Consider the following 18,809-nt stretch of genomic DNA (forward strand, 5'->3'; position numbering starts at 1 on the left):
GGACTGTCTCTTGTTGCTGCGACTCGTTGGCCGGCTGAGTTATTGCGACCAGATGAGTGGTGTTGTGGCGAACCGATCCATAATCCGTGTACACCCAGTAAGACCTCGGTTCCTTAAAATGCCCTTGAACCGTGCCGAATTTTTCAAGATCCACGATCCAGTCGTCAGCATCAGGGTCCAAATCTGAAAGGTTTGTTGAAGTGACGCTGTTGCTTCCTCCTGCTGTCAGCCTGGTATGTCCTCAGCTTGTCTCTGTCCGGGAGGCAGGAGACTAGGCCGTCCGCAGAAACTGGCAAAGTAGTGCGGAAATCGTCTACCCATTACGAGTTCAGCGGGAGAGTAGCCGTTCTTGTACGGGATCGTCCTGTACGCCAACAGCGTTGTGTAGGCATTGCCCGTGTTCTCGAGGGAGCCCTTGATAACTTTTGCGGCTGCTCCCGTGAGCCCGTTGATGTGACTGTACCGAGGACTCAGTGTGACATGTTTAAAGCCGCATTCTTTTGTGAAGGCTGCGAACGGCGAGTCAGGTCCCTTTGAAAATTGTGCGCCGTTGTCAGTGACGACTCATTCGGGGATACCATGCCTTGAAAAAAAATGACGTGAAGTGATATACTACTGCCTTCCCAGTCAGGCTCGTGAGTTCCGAAAACTCGGGTACCTCGAGTAGTAGTCGGTAACGATTAGCCACCATGCTCCTCCAATGATGAAGATGGCCATGCCGACTTGCTGCCAAGGCCATTCGGAAAATTCTGTCGGCTGCAGCGGCATTTTCCGGCTGGGCTTGTGCTGGAGGCAGATCCCGCAGGACTTTACCAGATTCTCGATGTCAGTGTCAATTGTAGGCCACCAGACAACAGTTCTTGCTCTAGCACGGCACTTGTCGATGCCGAAATGGCCTTCGTGCAATATTCGGAGAGCTGGCTCTTGTCGCTTTTTGGGCACGAATATCCTAAAGCCATGCATCAGGACGTCATCGAAGTTTGTGGCGCTGTCTTTATGCAACCAGAATTTCTTTAGGTTTGGCTGGGGGTCGAGACGGAGAAGGCGGCAAAGTTCCTCGCATTGTTGCTCCTTTTTAATACCTTTGAGGAGGGAGGTGAAACTGGGAGCATCGATAACAGCTAACCCACGTGTCCCTCGATCTCTCTCTCGAGCTCATTCGTCTCGTTGTGGTTTACGGTAGATCTTGATAGGGCATCTTCTGCGGTCTGTTCTTTGCCTGGGGCGTAAATGACCTCGCATGCGTAACGCATTAAGCGCATCCACCTCCTCTATAGATGAGGCGTCAAGTCGCCGAGGGGCTTTGAGCCGAAAAGCGGTGCAAGGGGTTTTGATCTGTCCCAAGGCAAAACGTCACGCTGAAGACGTAGTCATGGAACTTCTCGCATGCCCAGGCGAGAGCGAGTCCTTCCTTTTCAGTCTGGGCGTATCGACGTTCCGTTTCAGTCAGTACTCGAGAGGCGTAGGCGATTACAGCGAAGTGGCCGTTCTTTTTCTTTTAGCGCAAGACGGCATCGAGCCCGTCGGATTACGCATCCGCTGTGATCTTCGTCACTCTGTCGTTGATGCATACGGATAGAAGTGGGCTTGATGAGAGTAGCGTCTTCAATTTGCCAAATGCATTCTCCTGTGCGGCCTGTCTACACAAATGCGGAGTGTCCCCGACGGCTTACGTACGATGACCACTGGTGCGCACCATGGTGTGGGTTGTGTGACAGGAGCAATAACGCCAACTTTCTGCATTCGCTGAAGCTCTGCCCTGGTCTTCTCGCAGAGAGGAAGTAGTACCCGTTGTGGGGACGTCAGAGCAAAGGGAGTGTCGTCGGGTTGGAGGACGATGTCATACTCCTGTTGCAGCTTTCCGAGCCCTTGGAAGAAGTCAGGAAAGTCTCGTGTGACGTTTAAGTACAAAGTACTCTTAACCAACGGGAACAAACCAACGTTGGTGGTGGCTGGTTTTCCAAATAGGGCTGTGCGTAGACCAGGTAGGATGCAGACGCTTTCCACGCTTTCTTGGCTGTTGAGTTAGAAATGAAGTCTTGCTAGTCCTGAGATGCGCAGTCTTTCCATCCTAACCCTGAAGCCTCCGGACGGCGGGATTGAGAGGGCCGTGCTTGAAGAGCTGTCAAAATTGTCGCTCCGGGATAACAGTTTCGCCCGCTCCCGTGTCGATTTTGAGGACTAGTGTCTGGGACTCGACGAGAGGAGAGACCTCCCACCTGAATAAAGCCATCGTCACCGTGAGGACCAGGAAATCTGGCTCCTGCTCGATGTTTTGTAGAGCGTCTGATTAGCGGCAAACGGTTGATAAATGGCCCTTTTTCGTGCATTTCTGGAAGATGCAGTGTTTAGCAGGACATGTGGCCCTCGCGTGACGTTCCTTGGCGCACCAGCCACATAATGGGACCTTTTTGTGTGAGCGTCTCGTGTGGAGTGCGGTTTGAGGTGGCCCTCCAGCGGAGTCTTTAGCAGGTCTATTACGTCGTGTTTTAGAGCATCTTTAGACTGTTTCTTTTGGAGTGACCGAAAGGAGTTCTGCCTGCTGCTGTTGGACTCCATCATTCTGACGAGCGATGGTTAAAGCTGTCATGAGGTCTAACCTGGGGTCAAGCTGCAGAGTTCGCGACAGTTTGGGTTCTTGAGGCCCACGACTAGTCTGTTACGGATTAACCCTTCGCGGAGTTCCACATAGTTACAAGTCTCTGCTCGTGCGTGCAGGGCTGGGGCGAAATTTTCTACGCACTCATCATCAATGTGGACTCGAGTGTCCAATTTGGCCCGCTCGTAGATCATGTTTCAGCGAGGGATGAAGTAGTCCTCGAAGCCCTTAAGCACAGCGTTGAAGTTATTCTGCTCGTCAGGGGCATACTTGAATATGTTAAAGATGTCTTCTGCCTGGGGTCCAATGAAATAGACCAGTGCGCCCACCTCGCATTTTTCGGTCGATCGCTTAGCCCTGAAGCATCCCGGTGGCGGAGAAAGCGTTTCTTCCATTAGGCCCAGTCTGACGGTGAGGAGAAGGTGAACGGGTCAGGTGCCGCCATCTGGAACGAGACAGCGCCGCCGTTTTTTTTGGCCATTAATGATGAGTCGCCCGAGAAGGTCACAGGCTGGTCGCTAGTCGATATAAGGTCCGTAGACGAGGCAGAAGCGGCCGAACCAGCAGGCTAGCTGCGGCTTCAGGACGGCGGGTGGTTTTGTGTGCTGACGTGTCCTTCAGGCGGAGAGCACCGGCCAGCACATCCCGCTTCTGACACCATGTTCGATGGAATGCTTGCCCAGCGCATGAGGTCAGGTGCATGCGCGAGGCGTGTGGAAGGAACGCGTCATTCTTTTCCCTCTGCTACACGTGCGGGTGCAGCAGATTGTCGCGCATTAAACATGAGTCAAACAGATTGTTTACGCTTACCATGTCATTCCATACATTACGATTTGCTTTGAACACATTTCTCATTAGAGAGAAGGGTAGGCCACCAAATGAGAAATATACAGTAATAAAGGCAGGCTTGAGTGAAAACAATCAGTCATTACTAATTGTTGCTTTGAAGGCTGCGTCTGTGATCGAAGTGATCGATGCGGGAAGCTGGGTCCAGTCGGTGTATGTTTGAAAGAAGAAACTTGAAACTGCTATTCATGTGGAAGAAATGAATGCTAACTTTGCTTGGGCCCCACTGCGTAATGATATGTACCTAACATTGCGAATCAGAGAAGGCTCTATTAGTGTGAGCGTGTGTGATCGAAAGAGGCAGGTAACTTGTCGCGTTGTGATTAAAGGCTGCAGGAGTTGAGATTAGCCCCCGTCGATGTGAGACTGGGAGATCGATAATAATTGGGAAAAATAAAACCCGCCCAGACTTTTTGAATGCCTGCAATGTTGTCTATGAGCGGGCTAATATGATGAACTAAATAGACGAAACATAAATATGACGAACTTAATAATAATAAAACAAACATGCGAAAGTGCCCTGTTCAGCATAAATAGGGAAACTCTGGAGAAACTAGAAGATTATAACTACCCCAGTCAGGTCATCTGTGCTGATCCCGAGGGAAATCAGGCCCACCATTGGTATGGGATGGTGTGCATTCGGCAAACGCTCCCAGATAAAGAAAAGTGAGCTACCTCTATCGCTGAAAAGGAGAATATACAAGCAATGGGTCCTGCCGGTAATGACATATGGCGCTGCGGAAACTTGGCGCCTTACGAATCAACTTGAAAGCAAAGTTAGACTGGATCAACAGGCAAAAGAATGGATAATGACCGGAGTACCACTTAGAGACAGGAAACGAGCTAGCTATATCAGAGAACAAACTAGAGTAGAAGATATGATAGTTCAAATGAAGAAAAAGAAGTGAACTTGGGCTGGCCACGTTCTTAGGGGAAACGACAATCGGTGGACTACCATGGTGACAGAGTGAACACCGAGACGTGGGTCTAAAAAAAGAGGAATGCGAATTTGTCGGGGGAGGGACGCAATGGAGAATTTCTGAGGCAAAGAATGGACACGAGCGGTGCAGGACAAAAGCGGTTGGAGGTCGATGGGAGAGGCCTTCGTCCTGCAGTAAATTTAGTGGGCTGTTGTTGATATCGATGATGCTGTTCAGGTTTTGGCCGCAGCAATGTTTTGTTGAGAATATGCTTTGGGTTAAAGGAAGCTATGGGGAAATTTTGACAAACAGCGAAGAGTGCGATTATGTCACATGGTATGCAATGAACATCAGCCTGACATAAAAGGTTGTTAGAGAATTGAACACCGAAGTTATTATAAGGGGAAACGTTGATTAGAAGGAATTTTTAAGGGGGTACGCGGGTGGAAAGCTTACATAAATTGTTAGTAATAATTATATATTTGTGTTTATACATGTTATGTTTATTTTTTTGTGAATTGCACGAGAAAAAAATGTCATCCAGGTAGATTGCAGGGCGTGAGTGCCCCTGGGACCTAAAATATTGTCACAGAGTTAAGGACGACGCAGTTGTCTTGCAGGAGAAACAAGTTTATTGGAGCGAACATGTGCTCCCCTAACAACTCAAAAGAATACAGAGGCGGCGAAGCAGCGGTCAACAAAGTGACTCGCGCAGGCGAGTGTCGTCGAACCGAATACCGTGGCGTCTGCTCTGCAGGCTTTTATCTTTCGGCGCGAGGGTGTCTGGAGCAGTCGATTCACATCCAGAACATTGTAGATCACAGAAGATTATTCTGGGCTAGTGACGTTAGGGCGAAACAGTCTGCTTATCTGAATTAGATAGCCCGTGCGGCATAAAAATAAAGAATGGAACACGCGCTTCCCATGGGACACAGACAGCAGAGTCGGCCGCGGCCGTGCATTAAAAACAAACAATAAATAAACCCGTACATGGTTCGCGGAGCTACCCCCCCTTCTCAGAGTGCATCGACCCGATGCTAAAATAAAACAAGTCCGAACAAACAGCAACAACAAAACGCTAAAAAAAAGTCCGTCATCTTGCTTAGTACGGTTTGAGGCGAACCACGTGGACGACTACGGGTCGTGTGCATCGTCGTGATGTGCCGGAATCACCATTGGGGATCACTTCGTAGGTTAATTGGCAACACGTCGTAGAATCTGGTAGGGTCCGAAATACCGTCACAGAAGCTTCTCACTGAGTCCGCGTCGTCGGATGGGAGTCCAAACCAACACACGATCCCCTTGTTGGTGCTCGGCGTCTCGGCGTCGGAGGTTGTAGCGGCCGGCATCCACCAGCTGCTGGTCCGTTACACGAACTCGAGCGAGCTGGCAGGCCTCCTCCGCACGTTGAAGGTAATCTTGGCCGTCGGCGTTGAGGTTGTCGTCTTCTACATGCGGAAGCATGGCGTCGAGCATCGAATTCGGCCGTCTTCCGTAGACAAGGTCGAACGGTGTCATCTGCGTAGTCTCCTGGGTCGCTGTGTTGTACGCAAACGTGACATACGGGAAGACTTCGTCCCAAGTCTCATGTTCAATGTCGACGTACATAGACAGCATATCCATGATCGTCTTGTTCAGACTTTCCGTTAGTCCCTTCGTTTGGGGGTGGTACGCCGTCGTTCTTCGGTGATCCGTGTTGCTGAAGCGTAAGATTCCTTGCATCAGCTCCGCAGTGAAGGCCGTTCCGTGGTCCGTGATTAGGACTTCAGGGGCTCCATGTCGCAGCACAACTTGGCTAATAAAGAACTTCGCGACTTCTTGTGCAGTCCCCCTCGAAAGAGCGGCCGTCTCTTCGTAGCGCGTCATGTAGTCTGTCGCTCCAACAATCCACTTGTTCTCGGATCGGGATGTAGGGAACGGGCCCACAAGCTGCATTCCAATCTGTTGGAAGGGCCTCGATGGGACGGTGATTGGCTGCAAACGTCCGGCCTGTCTCATCGGCGGCGTTTATCGTCGCTGGCAGTCACGGCAGCTCCAGACGTAGCGGGTGACGTCAGAGGTAAGGCCGGGCCAGTAGTACCTCGCCTTGATTTTTCCAATAGGGCGAGCTGTGCCGAGATGTCTGGATGATGGGTCATCGTGGCACGCTTCCAAAATTTCGTCACGAAGGTCGGCGGGGGTGACAAGAAGGTTATTCGCTCTTGTTCCAGGGCTGAAATTCTTCTTCACGAGGACGGAGTTTCTCATGCTGAATGCTGGTACGCTGCGTTTGAAGGTCCTAGGAACGGCAACGTTGCATCCCTCGAGGTAGTCGATTATGACGCGTAAGTTGGGGTCGGCACGCTGCTGGGCGGCTAGGTCGCTCTCCGTCATGATTCCGAAGAACGCGCTGTCTTCGTCAGTCTTGTGATGGTGGGTCGACGGGGGCGCGGGGCAGGCAGTCGGCGTCGGAGTGTTTTCTGCCGCATTTATAGACGACTGTAACGTCGAACTCCTGCAGGGGTAAGCTTCACCGCCAAAGGCGGCCGGAGGGGTCCTTCAAAAATGGCGAGCCAACACAGCGCGTGGTGGTCTGTCACAACCTTGAATGGTCTTCCATACACGTATGGGCGAAATTTTGAAATCGCCCATATAATAGCCAGACACTCTTTCTCAGAGGCAGAGTAGTTTTTCTCCTGTTTCGACAGACCACGGTTGGCATAGGCGATTACCTTTTCGCAACCGCTTTGCTTTTGGACAAGGACGGCACCCAAGCCTATATCACTGGCGTCCGTGTGCATTTCCGTTTCAGCGTTTTTGTCGAAATGAGCGAGCATGGGTGGGCTTTGCAAGCGTTTTCGCAGCTCGCCGAATGCTTTTTCGTGGTCCTTTTCCCAGCTGCTATCTTTCGTCAAGCGCGTGAGTGGCTCTGCAATGCGTGCGAAGTTTGCGACGAAGCGCCGGTAGTATGCGCACAACCCGAGAAATCTTCGCACGCCCTTCTTGTCTTTCGGCATTGGGAAATTCGCAATGGCTGAAGTTTTTGCCGGGTCAGGTAGGACTCCCGCGGCGTTGACGATGTGGCACAAGAACTTGAGTTCCTCGTATGCGAAACGGGACTTTTCAGGCTTCAGCGTTAACCCCGACGTACGAATGGCCTCGAGTACAGACTTCAACCTTGCAAGGTGTTCGTCGAAAGTCCGGGCGAATACCACAACGTCGCCGAGGTATACGAGACAGGTGTGCCACTTAAGGCCAGCTAGCACAGTGTCCATGACTCTTTGAAACGTCGCTGGTGCTGTGCACAGCCCAAACGGCGTCACCTTAAACTCGTATAGGCCGTCCGGGGTTATAAATGCGGTCTTCTCTCGGTCTCTCTCGTGCACTTCAATATGTCAGTAGCCGGTCTTCCGGTCCATCGATGAGAAGTATAGTGAACCAGAGCTTGAAATGGGGCTAGTTGGTTCCTTACTCGGAACATTGCTGGCGCTAGGCGGGACAAGGACGACGAATTCCGCATAGCGCCTAGCGCCTAGGACGATGGCGCTAGGCTGGACGAAGGACGAGTGCACTACAGTTGTGTGTAATTCGTCGTCTTTGTCCCGCCTTGCGCCAGCAATGTTCCGAGATGAGAAGTACTTCGCATGGCAGAGGTGGTCGAGGGCGTCGTCGATTCGTGGCAGGTGGTACACGTCCTTTTTGGTGATTTTTTCAGTCACCGGTAGTCAACGCAAAATCTTAATGTGCCGTCTTTTTTTTCACCAGTACGAACGGCGCAGCCCAGGTGCTTTTCGATCGCTGTATAATGTTGTCGCTGAGCATGTCGTCGACTTGAGACCTGATGGCTTCCCGCTCTTGGGAAGAGACGCGGTACGGTGACTGTCGGGTAGGCTGGGCTCCATCTTCGGTTATTATTGGGTGCTTCGCTAGAGGTGTCTGACGTATTTTTGCTCTCGACGAGAAACATTCGCTATAGCGACGCAGTAAAGCCCATAATTTGTTCCGTTGTTTTTGCGGTAGCGCCGGATTCACGTCGAAGGGCTGCGGGAGCTTGAAAGTTTCTACGGGTGTCTGTTCAAAGTCGGCGACCGAGATCACTTCACTTGCTTCTTGCGTTTCTTCGAGGAATGCAATCGCCGCGCCCTTGTTTAAATGCGGGTACTCCTCGGTGAAATTAGTAACCAAAACGTGGGATTGGTGTTCCCTGAAGCGCGTAATGCCTCCTGCGACAGAGACACCACGGTTGAGAAGCAACCTTTGATCACTGTCTACGAAAGCATCGACGTCAGGAGCAGCATCTTCACAGTAGACTGCGATCATCAAGCTTGCGCGGGGTGGCAGGGTGATATGATAATCGGCAATCCTTACAGCAGCACGACGTTCCGGGTTCGGTTCCAGCGTCATGAAATGAAGGGGAGAAAAAGTTATTGACTTGGTCTGCAGATCGGTTATTGCACCGTTGTCCATCAAAAAATCCATTCCAAGAATTACGTCGCGGGAGCAGTTAGGCAGAATGACGAACGCCGCAGGGTACGTTGTGCCGTCTATGGTGACGCGCGATGTGCACGTTCCACTTGGCGTCACGAGGTGGCCTCCTGCTGTGCGTATGATGTTCCCATCTGGTCATAACTTTTTTCATCTTAGACGCGAATGACCCGCTGATTACTGAGTAGTCGGATCCCGTGTCTATGAGAGCGACTACATCAAAGCCATCGATGGACAGCTTAACGTCGGACCCCGCCTTCCTCGAGCTCTGGGTGCGTCGTGGCGTTGTATCTCTGCTGGTACGTGTTGACAGGCGGGCACTATGCGAAGTCGTCTGCGTCATATGCTCAGCGGCAGGTTCGGTCGTGTCGGGTACGCGTCGCGCTGTTTTGCTCTCGTCGTGTTCGGAAGTCACGTCAGGGTTAGATCTTGTCGTCGGGCTGAGGGCATGTCGTGAGTCATGGTCTTCAGCGAGTCGCTGCGTCGTTGGAGGGTATTCATTTTTCCGCGGTCCTGCAACTTTACCTCCAGAAGTTGCTGCTTTTAGTTTCCCCTGCGTGGGCTGGGGAACCTTCCACGTGAGAATTCAGCAATGCTGCGACGGTTTGGCGACTGGTACGGGTAGCGCAACTGTGAACGGTGGAATCGGGCTGGTCCTCGGTTGGTGTTGGACTGGTAGTCTTCGATCTCAGTAGGGCGCTGGCCGGGTTGGGGGCGTGGTGCGACGACGGAGAAGCCTCGCAAACTGAGCCTCTTGTAGGGGCAGCGACGGTAGATTTGGTCGGCCTCTCCGCAGTGGTAGCACAGCGGTCGATTATCGGGAGTTCGCCACACCTCGGTCATCCTTGGGGCGGGGGGTTGCACCGCAGGTGGTCGGGCCGGCGACAGGGGTTGACGGTACGGAGTTTCGTGACGGTAGGGCGCAGTTGGGCGAGGCCGGCGAACAGCAGCCGCGTAGGACATGGCTTGCGGCTCGCGGGTGCTTCTGACGTCGTTGAGGTTCCCAGCGCTTGCTGCACTTCTTCCCTAATCACAACGGTAAGGGAAGTGACTTGCGGCTGCGGCGGCGTGGGGAGACGTTTACGCAGCTCCTCCCTCCTCAAAGAGGAAGAACACTTGCCTCTCCTCTGTGTCTCTGCGTCGTCCCATCGATTGAACAGCCTGACCCGTTCGACTTGCTCCAACCAGTCTTCGGGGTCCTCCGAAGGTGATCCATGCAATGATGGGGGCTCCCTGGATTGCTGAGGAACGAGGGGAGGACTGGGAGCGATGGTCATGGTGACTGCGTTGATCATGGTGGTGGTCACGACGTCTTCTTTCTTCACTTTATCCGGAAGCAGTCCAAACTCCGGCTGAAGACCTTGTTGTCGGCGGCTGGCACGTGTGGGACTTGCTTGTTGGCTTGACGAGGGCGTAGGGTTCATGTCCCTATTGAAAAATCCTGTTCAAAATCAAACGGGTTCGTACCGGACCAGTCTGACGGCCGTACAGGTTACACGGGTTTAAACCAGGCCCGTTTGAGAATTATACAGGTCTAACCGGGCCCTGTTTGTGCATCAGACAGGCCTAACAGGGCCCGGTATGACGATCATACAGGCCTAACAGGGCCCTGTATGTCGACCATACAGGCCTAACGGGGCCCTGTATGGTCGACCATACAGGCCTAACGGGGCCCTGTATGACGATCATACAGGCCTAACGGGGCCCTGTATGACGATCATACAGGCCTAGCGGGGCCCAGTATGTCGATCATACAGGCCTAACGGGGCCCTGTTTGGCTCCGTATACAGGTGCAAATCAGGCCTGCTCGACCGCGGACAGGACTGGTTCGGCAAACGGGTTTAGATCGGCGGCTTTACTGGGGTCAGAGCATACTTGTTTGAGCTCATACGGGGCCGCTATATATTGGGCGCTTCCGCGCTATGTCGGACTGCACTGGGGAGAAAGACAACTGCAGGGGGCACCTAATTGTGAAACTCGGCCGGGCAGCTAAACAGAAGATTATGAGCGACTGGCTTTCATCAAATCAGTTGCAATGTGATAATCCGTCGCTCAGGCCAATGCCGGCCTAAGCGTTGCAATTAAGAAATAGAAGACTGATTAATTAAGTGCTTTAATTTTAATGTGTGATATGACGCAATAAAATTCCCAATGCAAGTGCGGGCTATGAAAGTTTGCTTCTCATGTGAAGAGTAAAATTTGAAGAATGAAATCTTATTTATCCCACTGTAGACAATTTAAGCCAACATTTCCCCCAAATGAGTACACAAGCAAAGAAATAAACGTACACAAATAACTTTTGATGTGAGAAGTTGGCACTTGCAGTTTTAAATTTTAGAGGTAAATATTGTGGCACACTACATATTCTCGTTTCAATCTCATACTTCTAGAAGTTATTAGGTATTTCATGCTACATGACTTGTACTGAGCTCTTTTTTGCACGCTTAAGCTTCATTAGGACTCCATCGTTAGTATTGTATCCTCCTCAACTGCCTGGGTTATTTGTGTACTAGACCTCGGAGTCAGTGGAATGCTGAGCGACAATGCATTTTTGTACAGGGTTTCGAAAGCAGTGCTGTCAAAAACTCAAAAATAAAAGGGGGTGGGGAAGACATGATGATGCACCAAATGGCTACGCTTATGCTATGGTACACGGAAGTGTCAGTACTTTCACTTAAGATGTGCGGCTACCCGCAGTTCCTGCAATGTGGTGCCACTTATTGGTACCTAGCTGCAAAAAATGGCTCATAAAAGAGACATTTATTCTTAAAACAGAAATAACTCTTCTAAAGAAGGTCAACCAACGTGAGTTGTCAATCACTTCCCTGCTGGGATACAGGTAAATTTCCAAGCACATAAGCTGCGAAGGCCACAATTCTGCTCCCACTGTTTTGAGCGCACCACTTTAGGAGCATATTTTTTTTCTTGCAAAGCATCTGGCACCTATCTCAAAACTGGAATGCAAGATGGCACTGCAAGAATAATTGCGCACCACGCAAAGTGCACGTTTAGGTTCACATTTATTTTAGTGGTCTTATAATGTAGTCCTGGACAAATGAATTACAAACGCACAAATGTGAATGGGAGCACACAAGCAGCGCAACTTCCGTCTGAGTCATTGTTGCATTACCCCATAACAGCACCAGAATTTTTAAACGTGGTATATTTGGAACGCCACGTGATGCTCTAAATATACAACCCTGTCATTGTCAGCACCATGAACCAAATTCTTTGATTTTACGTGTTCTGGTTAACATTTTTGTGTTTTCAATTCTCCACGACTGTACATAAGCATTTTTTGAGTTTCCACTATCTACTTCCGTTGCCATCTCATCCCAGGATCATATTAAGCCCCTAGTAACTCACTTTATTTACACTAGGCTAATTGCTTGTCTGCCTTCACAAGCATTTCTTGATTGTTTCTTGGTATCCTGGAATCATGACTGCATTCTTTCACCATGTGTGCTTCTGGATTGTGGGGCCTGGAGGGTATCTCCCAAAGCCACACCACAGCACTGTAAACTTCGCAAGAACTTTGAAATAATTAGCCTTGATAGAGGAAGGCGATTGTTTGCTTGAAGCAATATTTGAGAAATTTCTTTGGCATTTTATATGAACATGTTTTTTTTATGACCAGTAGTAATTGGTGTTGATGGCTCAAGCTGGAAATGCCGAAAACTAAATTGATAAATTTGCTCAAATTTTTTATTCTGCTTAAATAAAATAACCCGCAAATGAGCACATTCAATTCCCATTTATTATGTGGGATTTGCATTAGGTTGAACCAAAAATACACAAGAAAAGCACGTCAATAGTTTTATTCTGAACACAAGAACGTCACTTCTAAAATAGAGAAAATGGCTTCCAGCTATCATGCAATGCCAATTTTGAGATGCAGAAGCAACGAGATCAATAACAACATTGCACCTTCTTGTACACAATTATGTAAATCTGAGTAAAATGCTCTCCTCAAAGGGAACACGACTCAACTCACGTTCTGAAACTGAAAGGCAACATAACACACAGCATAACTTAGAAAGTATTACAACATCAATTGCAACAACTCATGAATACCGTCATGAATACGTGCTTAGCCCTGTCCCCTAAAATTTATAGACACAAAAAAGGCTTAATCCCTTTCAACAAGGTTTGGAACTGCAGAAACACACTGCATTTCTTCATCTGGAAAGTTCATCAATACACACGGCCTTGCAAGTGATGACACTGAAACTGCAGTGACAGGTCGTGCAAGAGAAACAAAACATTCCATGATATGAGCCGGAAATTTCCGTGAACTGTCCATATCAACTAAAGCTCTGCAAAGTAGCACGAGTGTTGCCCCTCCGCAACGTCTTGACACTTTGAAAATGCGGTCAATAACAAAGTAGTTACCTCGTTGGCATTGAAACACACTGCTGTCCTTCCGTACTGCCCTTGTGTATTGTGTACTCCAAAATATTGTGCCAAGGTAACCAAAGCGGAAGTACTCGACAACGTCCACCCAGCCATCACAACCCCTGTCAAGGGCATTGATTTCAGCAGCAGATAGCACTACAGAAGCTTTAGGTATACCAAATACTCGTGCACCGTCAACTACCTCAGACCTTTGTACTTTTTTGTAGCCCAACATGTCCTGGCACAGCCCCAAAACTTGTGCTTCCGGTGGGTTAGTGATCAAATACTCAGTCAGCAGCTGTGACATCGCAACACGTTCAACGATTTGGCGTGGGATACCCTTCGCAGCTGTTACACATCTCGTGATGGCACCATTACCACCTTCAAATACGAAGGCTGAGTGAGCCCACAACGGTCCTAAGTTCCTCACACTGTTTCCAAGGTGCAGCAACAAATGTACATTGAAGGTCATGAAGGTGGGTCCATAAAGCCGTTCAGCCCTTGCGACAAAGCTCTGCAGCATGCTTTCTGTGTGAAATAAAAGTCAAGATATACTGTAAGGCAGTAGGAATGAAATATTGTAAATTACAGAATCTGAAATTAAATCTCACATATGCGTTTTCATGCTTGGCAATTCTTAGAAGTAAAACTTCAATCCAAGAAAATTCGAATAAAGCATACCAGCATAAGCAATGTCAGCAGCTGTCAGCTTGTCAGACAGCAGTGTAAACACTGCTGCCACGAGGAGGGCAAAATGGCTCCAGTACTGATGTGGGAGGATTTGAATGCAGCAAGGCAGGCTGTAGTACAAGAGCCAGTGCTTCCACTCAGTTGCTTTCCAGTAGGACCGTTCCCGAATTGACCTTGGCAAACGTGTGATCAGGTCAGGTGGTTTAATTGCTGTCAGACGTTGGACCACCTTCGAGAGCTTTGGGGGACAGCCTGCAAATAGTTAGTTCAAATAGATCTCCCTGTACACAAACACATTTATTTCTTTCGTTAACGCGCCTATTCAACATCATTCAAGTTGAACGATACTTTAGTAGCCCGTTTTCATAGCATTCCAGGCGTTGCTGGAACAAGTAAAGCTATTTAGAGTTAGCTCAGAAAATGCCCTTTCAAAATGACTTTCGTTTCCATTTTTGCGACAAAAATGTGAGTTTTTTCACGCATTTGCATCACCTGGGTATGGAAAAGGGGCGTGATCATCGCACGTCACTGCTACCAACGAAGAATGCGTGCCACTTGTAATTACTCTAAATCAGCGTTTGGTTTTTGTTATCTGGGCATGAACGCTGAATCAGATGATTTTCAATCGTCAGGTTCGCATTCTGACGGTAATAATCCAAGAAATTGGCTGAAAATGTCAAGCAGTGCCTGTTTGCAAAGCTACTTTACAGTTTTAGGCAGTTTTATTGCTTTTGCACACGTTCTAAGTTGTGTTGTAGTTCTACTTACCACAGGACCATTCATAAACAGTTTACAACAGTTTCGGGTTCGCTTCTGCACCACCAAATTCACATTTGGCGCTACTACGCAGTTACCCAACTTCAAGGCTACCTGCCATGGAGCCTTGACCGTCCGCGACTGATTCTCAAAAAAAAGCATGCTGCTCCTGATTTCACCAAACCCTAACCTCATTTCTGCGATAAGAACTTCCGATGCAAGTGGAATGATAACACCCAGTTGCCCGATATCTGTTCCGATGAGAAGAACGTTTCAAACTGGCCTTGCACACAGCCAGCTGTTCACCTGCCAGTTTCGTATCCATTGAGGGTATCTCTTTAGGTCTAGTGTTGCTTGGACCCGCCGCGGTGCTCCGTGGCCAAGGCGTTGTACTGCTGAGTACGAGGAAGTGGGCTCGATACCCGGCCGCGGCAGCCACTTTTTTGATGGAGGCGATAAGCAAAAATGCTTGTGTGTATGAGATTTCGGTGCGCGTTACAGATCCCCAGGTGGTCAAAATTAACCCAGAGCCTTTCATATGGCACGCCTCATCACCAGCTGCATTGTGCCGGTGAGTTAAATTCTAGAATCAAATCAAAAACCTAGTGTTGCTTCTTAGTTGAACTGTTTATTCAGACGGAATCTCCAATAAGTTTTGTACTGTTTCATTTCAGAAATGTTAGGTGGCACTGATATGCAGGAGGCTCGTATGCATATCTTTTTTATCGCGCAACAGCTACTCAGCCAAAGTTTGCTGGGCACGAATTCTAGCGCATCGCACCTCATTCCGGCAAGCAAGGCTACAATAGTGAGTCAGAAGACCATAATAAAGCGCACGTCTATGTTTTGAGCGATAACTGAAAGTGAACGTCAAGAAGCATCAACGAAGGGGTAGCGTTTTCAATTTCATAAATGTTTTTCTGCATAGCGTGCTTGTCCCAATACTGTGGTGGCCATAAATGCAAAGTTAGTCATTGACAAGATGTTTTTAGATTATGTGGGGGCAAATTGGTGCCTCTGATAATGTCGAACCGTGAACATTTCTTCCAGGGAACCACCCGAAATTGCACATTTTAAAATGGAGGCTGGGCTTCACCGCATCGCACAAGCACCACACATGCTCACTTTTTTAAAATATCTGACAAACTGTTCTGCGCACGAGGACATATTTTCTAGGGCATGTTTTTAAATTTTCCCAACAAAATGTATATTCTAATTTTTTTCTACTACTGGTGGTTTGTTATAGTCTTCTTTCTTATCGTTTTCTTTGACAACTTGCCAAAAAGTGTGATTTTGATATTTTTTTCACAACTATGATGCATGAAAACATCTAAAAACTCGCGTTATTGGAAAGGTTGTTAAATAATCTGCATTTTGTGTTTCTGTAATTACTGCCTAACCAACTTTTTTAGCATACAAAAATGTTTTCTTCGACCCCTAAAAATCAATTAAATTTCCCGGGGTCATAAAAGAGTTGACTGGCGGTACTAAATATGAATTCAAGAACAAGATATAGTATTTCTCAGTTTGCACTGTTGGGCAAGAGAGTTGCGATTATAAAGGCAGTGATATCCAACCAAGGCAAAGCCAAAAATTTCTGAAGTAGCATCCCATTTTTACACTTTCCACTCCGTAGCAATTGTGTGCAAATGCAATGAAAACGGTGTTACCTATGTAATAGGTCTTGTTGGAATTGGACGTATCAAACCAAAAGCTTGCCACCTGCCTCGACACGCCAAGAAGAACACTGTGCATGTATTCCACTGCTTGACCTCGGACAAGGTCATAGCCTGGCAAGTTGACGAGTGGCGACAGCCCCTTGAGCCCATTGACAGGGACCTGCTCACTTAGAGCAAGCTTCATGTTTGCCAAGACCCCTTGGGACGACCGTGCAGTCGATGGCGTTTTCCCCAGGTAGCGGTATGCACCTGAAATTGAAAATACCGTTCCACAGAGACACATTAAAAACTGCAGCCTGTCTTATTTGACTTCCACCTGGCCCTTGTAAAGCAGAAAAAAAACATGCAAGGGAAAGAAATGAATACGTAATCTTTTACGTGCTGTTGGTGCTGTTACTTTGCTTGTACACGTATGATAATGTGGCGCACACACACTGCAAGCTTGTGTACAGTACAGTTAAAAGCAGGAGTTCCCTATGGAAGCGTACAATGATTCTGATAGCTCGTGCTTATTTTCTGGCCTTTCACAAGTTCCCGTGCAATAAGGCACCAGCAGGCATAAAGCAGGTACACAAGACTGAAAACATACCTTCCTGACGTGAAGCAAATGCCAAGCACCACTGACAGCCGAATTGGCCATTAAACTGGTTTTGGTTGCAGACGAGGGCTCGGGCTGGGGAGTCAACAGAGCAGCAGATGACATGCACCTTGGATTGTACTGTTCCAGATGCATGTTGCCATGTTAGCGTGCCTATTGAATTGATGCAGTCGACGAACTTGTCCAGAAAAGCAAGCATGTCTGGGTGTTGAGCCCCAAACCACAGTCCTCCGACACCAGCATGTTGAAATCGCTCTCCTGTTGGCAGCTCATTTACAATGAATTGTATAGGCCACACTGACACATTTGAAGACTTGTAGATAGGGCTGCCATCTGTGTTAAACATGATGGTGAGGTCCCCAAAGCTTAATGCACCACTCTTCCAGAGATTTCTGTAAACTTTTCCATCAACTATGTCCGTGATGACGTTGGAACTTGATAAGAGTTTGTTTTTTATTTCCATCAAATTTTTTCCGAGGGAGTCTTTTGTTTTCGATATGATGTGCCGAATTTGCTCCTTGATGTCGAATATTGTGAAGAATCGTCCCTTGTAGTGCGCTTGCGCCTGACTCGTTGTTGTTTTACAGTGATGGCAGTACAGCCCGTTACTTGCAGTCGGCGTCTGGACGCCGCCACACGCATCACAGTAATAGTGACGCTGTGCGCACTTGTCAGAGTGCTCCGCCCATAACTTTCTGAAAAGATACTTGCTTGTAGGCAGCAATGCTTGCTTTGACCCGAAAAGGGCGTCAATAAGCCGCAACAGGTCATCCAGTGCGGTCCAGGGTAAGTTGTGGGCAACAACGAATGCCATAATGAGGACGATGGCCATGGCCTTGGTTGTCGTTGAACTTGGTAGCGTATCGTTTCCGTACTCATCAAGACAGGTAGCGAACGCACTGGCTGAGTCAAAGAATGAGGGCAAAGGAGGTTCGTCACGGCTCGGTTCATCATCAGCGAGCGGCACATTGGGCACTCCAGCATTTGTTTGGGCTTCATCTTGGCACGCTGGATGGCACGGTGGGGCAGCAGCCGCCGACGTAGAACCCAACAGATCTTCGGTCTGCAGGCAGTCGGTACAGCCAGTTGGTACAGGGTCTATTCTTGGCTCCCTGGGCAAAGGAGCTTCGGCATTTCCTGATGCTGGCTGTTGGGGCAACCACGCTACACGCCGCAACCTCCACGCCGTTGAGCGCGGCAAGACAAACGGCCGACCTTTGTGCATGTAAGACTTGCGTCTATTCTTTTCCGATATCGGATGCATGACAGGCGCACACACGGATACTAATCAATGAAAGGAGAAACAAGGAAAAGACCCTGCGCGAGATGAACGCAGGCGAGCTCTCGTTATTGCGCACAATAGAAAATGAGTTTTGGCAGTTTGGGGCCGGCTGCATAGCCAGGCTCGAGTGTACTAGAAGGAGTTGAGTGGGACGCTCCAGCTGAAGCGGCGACTGTAGATTGAACAGAGGGCGCAGCGGGCGACGTGACTAAGGGCATGCCGAGGACGGTAAAATTAAAAACTAAAGGCTGATCACATCACAACAGTTAACACAGAGTGGTAAACAGAAGCAGCGGTGCCGTAAATTTCTAAAACAAATGACTGAAAACGACTGTGGGACCTCTGATCTATTCCGCCGCTTGCAGTTCGCACCGGCACAACACAATCTACTGCGACTGCAGCGCCGCCGCACCAACTTTCCACCCACTGTGCTTCGCGACGAAGCAGGCGCGGAGCCTGCGGCTCGTCCCACTTATCTCTTCTAGCACACTCTAGCCAGGCTGCGGTCGTGAGCCAGCGGATTGCAGCTGGCTCACCTAAACTTGAACTATATGCAAATGTTTTACCACCTCTAATACGG

The 18,809-nt window shown here is 48.9% G+C and overlaps 1 protein-coding gene across 1 annotated transcript; it reads right to left on the reverse strand.

The window, feature by feature from the left end:
* Window positions 1–225: 225 nt before the first annotated feature.
* Window positions 226–18,350, reverse strand: LOC144145692 (uncharacterized). Its single transcript, XM_077677406.1, has 4 exons — window positions 16,939–18,350; window positions 16,341–16,598; window positions 13,906–14,166; window positions 226–509 (listed from the first exon to the last, which is right to left on the reverse strand). The coding sequence occupies exons 1-4, from the start codon at window positions 18,209–18,211 to the stop codon at window positions 226–228; spliced, it is 2,076 nt and encodes a 691-aa protein (XP_077533532.1). The 5' UTR covers window positions 18,212–18,350.
* Window positions 18,351–18,809: the final 459 nt, after the last annotated feature.

The sequence above is a fragment of the Haemaphysalis longicornis genome, unplaced genomic scaffold (genome assembly GCF_048455015.1).
Source record: "Haemaphysalis longicornis isolate Haplotype H1 unplaced genomic scaffold, Haemaphysalis longicornis Haplotype H1 scaffold_1, whole genome shotgun sequence".
NCBI classification, from domain to species: Eukaryota; Metazoa; Arthropoda; class Arachnida; order Ixodida; family Ixodidae; genus Haemaphysalis; species Haemaphysalis longicornis.

Bases quoted from the DNA above. Each gene is read 5' to 3' on its own strand.
- LOC144145692 (XM_077677406.1), bottom strand. From the start codon at position 18,211: ATGCATCCGATATCGGAAAAGAATAGACGCAAGTCTTACATGCACAAA. The intron at 14,167-16,340 runs GTAACACCGTTT...AACTATTTGCAG, and splicing joins CAACAAGACCTATTACATAG to GCTGTCCCCCAAAGCTCTCG. The intron at 510-13,905 runs GTATGCTTTATT...CGCCGTTCGCAG, and splicing joins TGCTGACATTGCTTATGCTG to CCTTCACAAAAGAATGCGGC.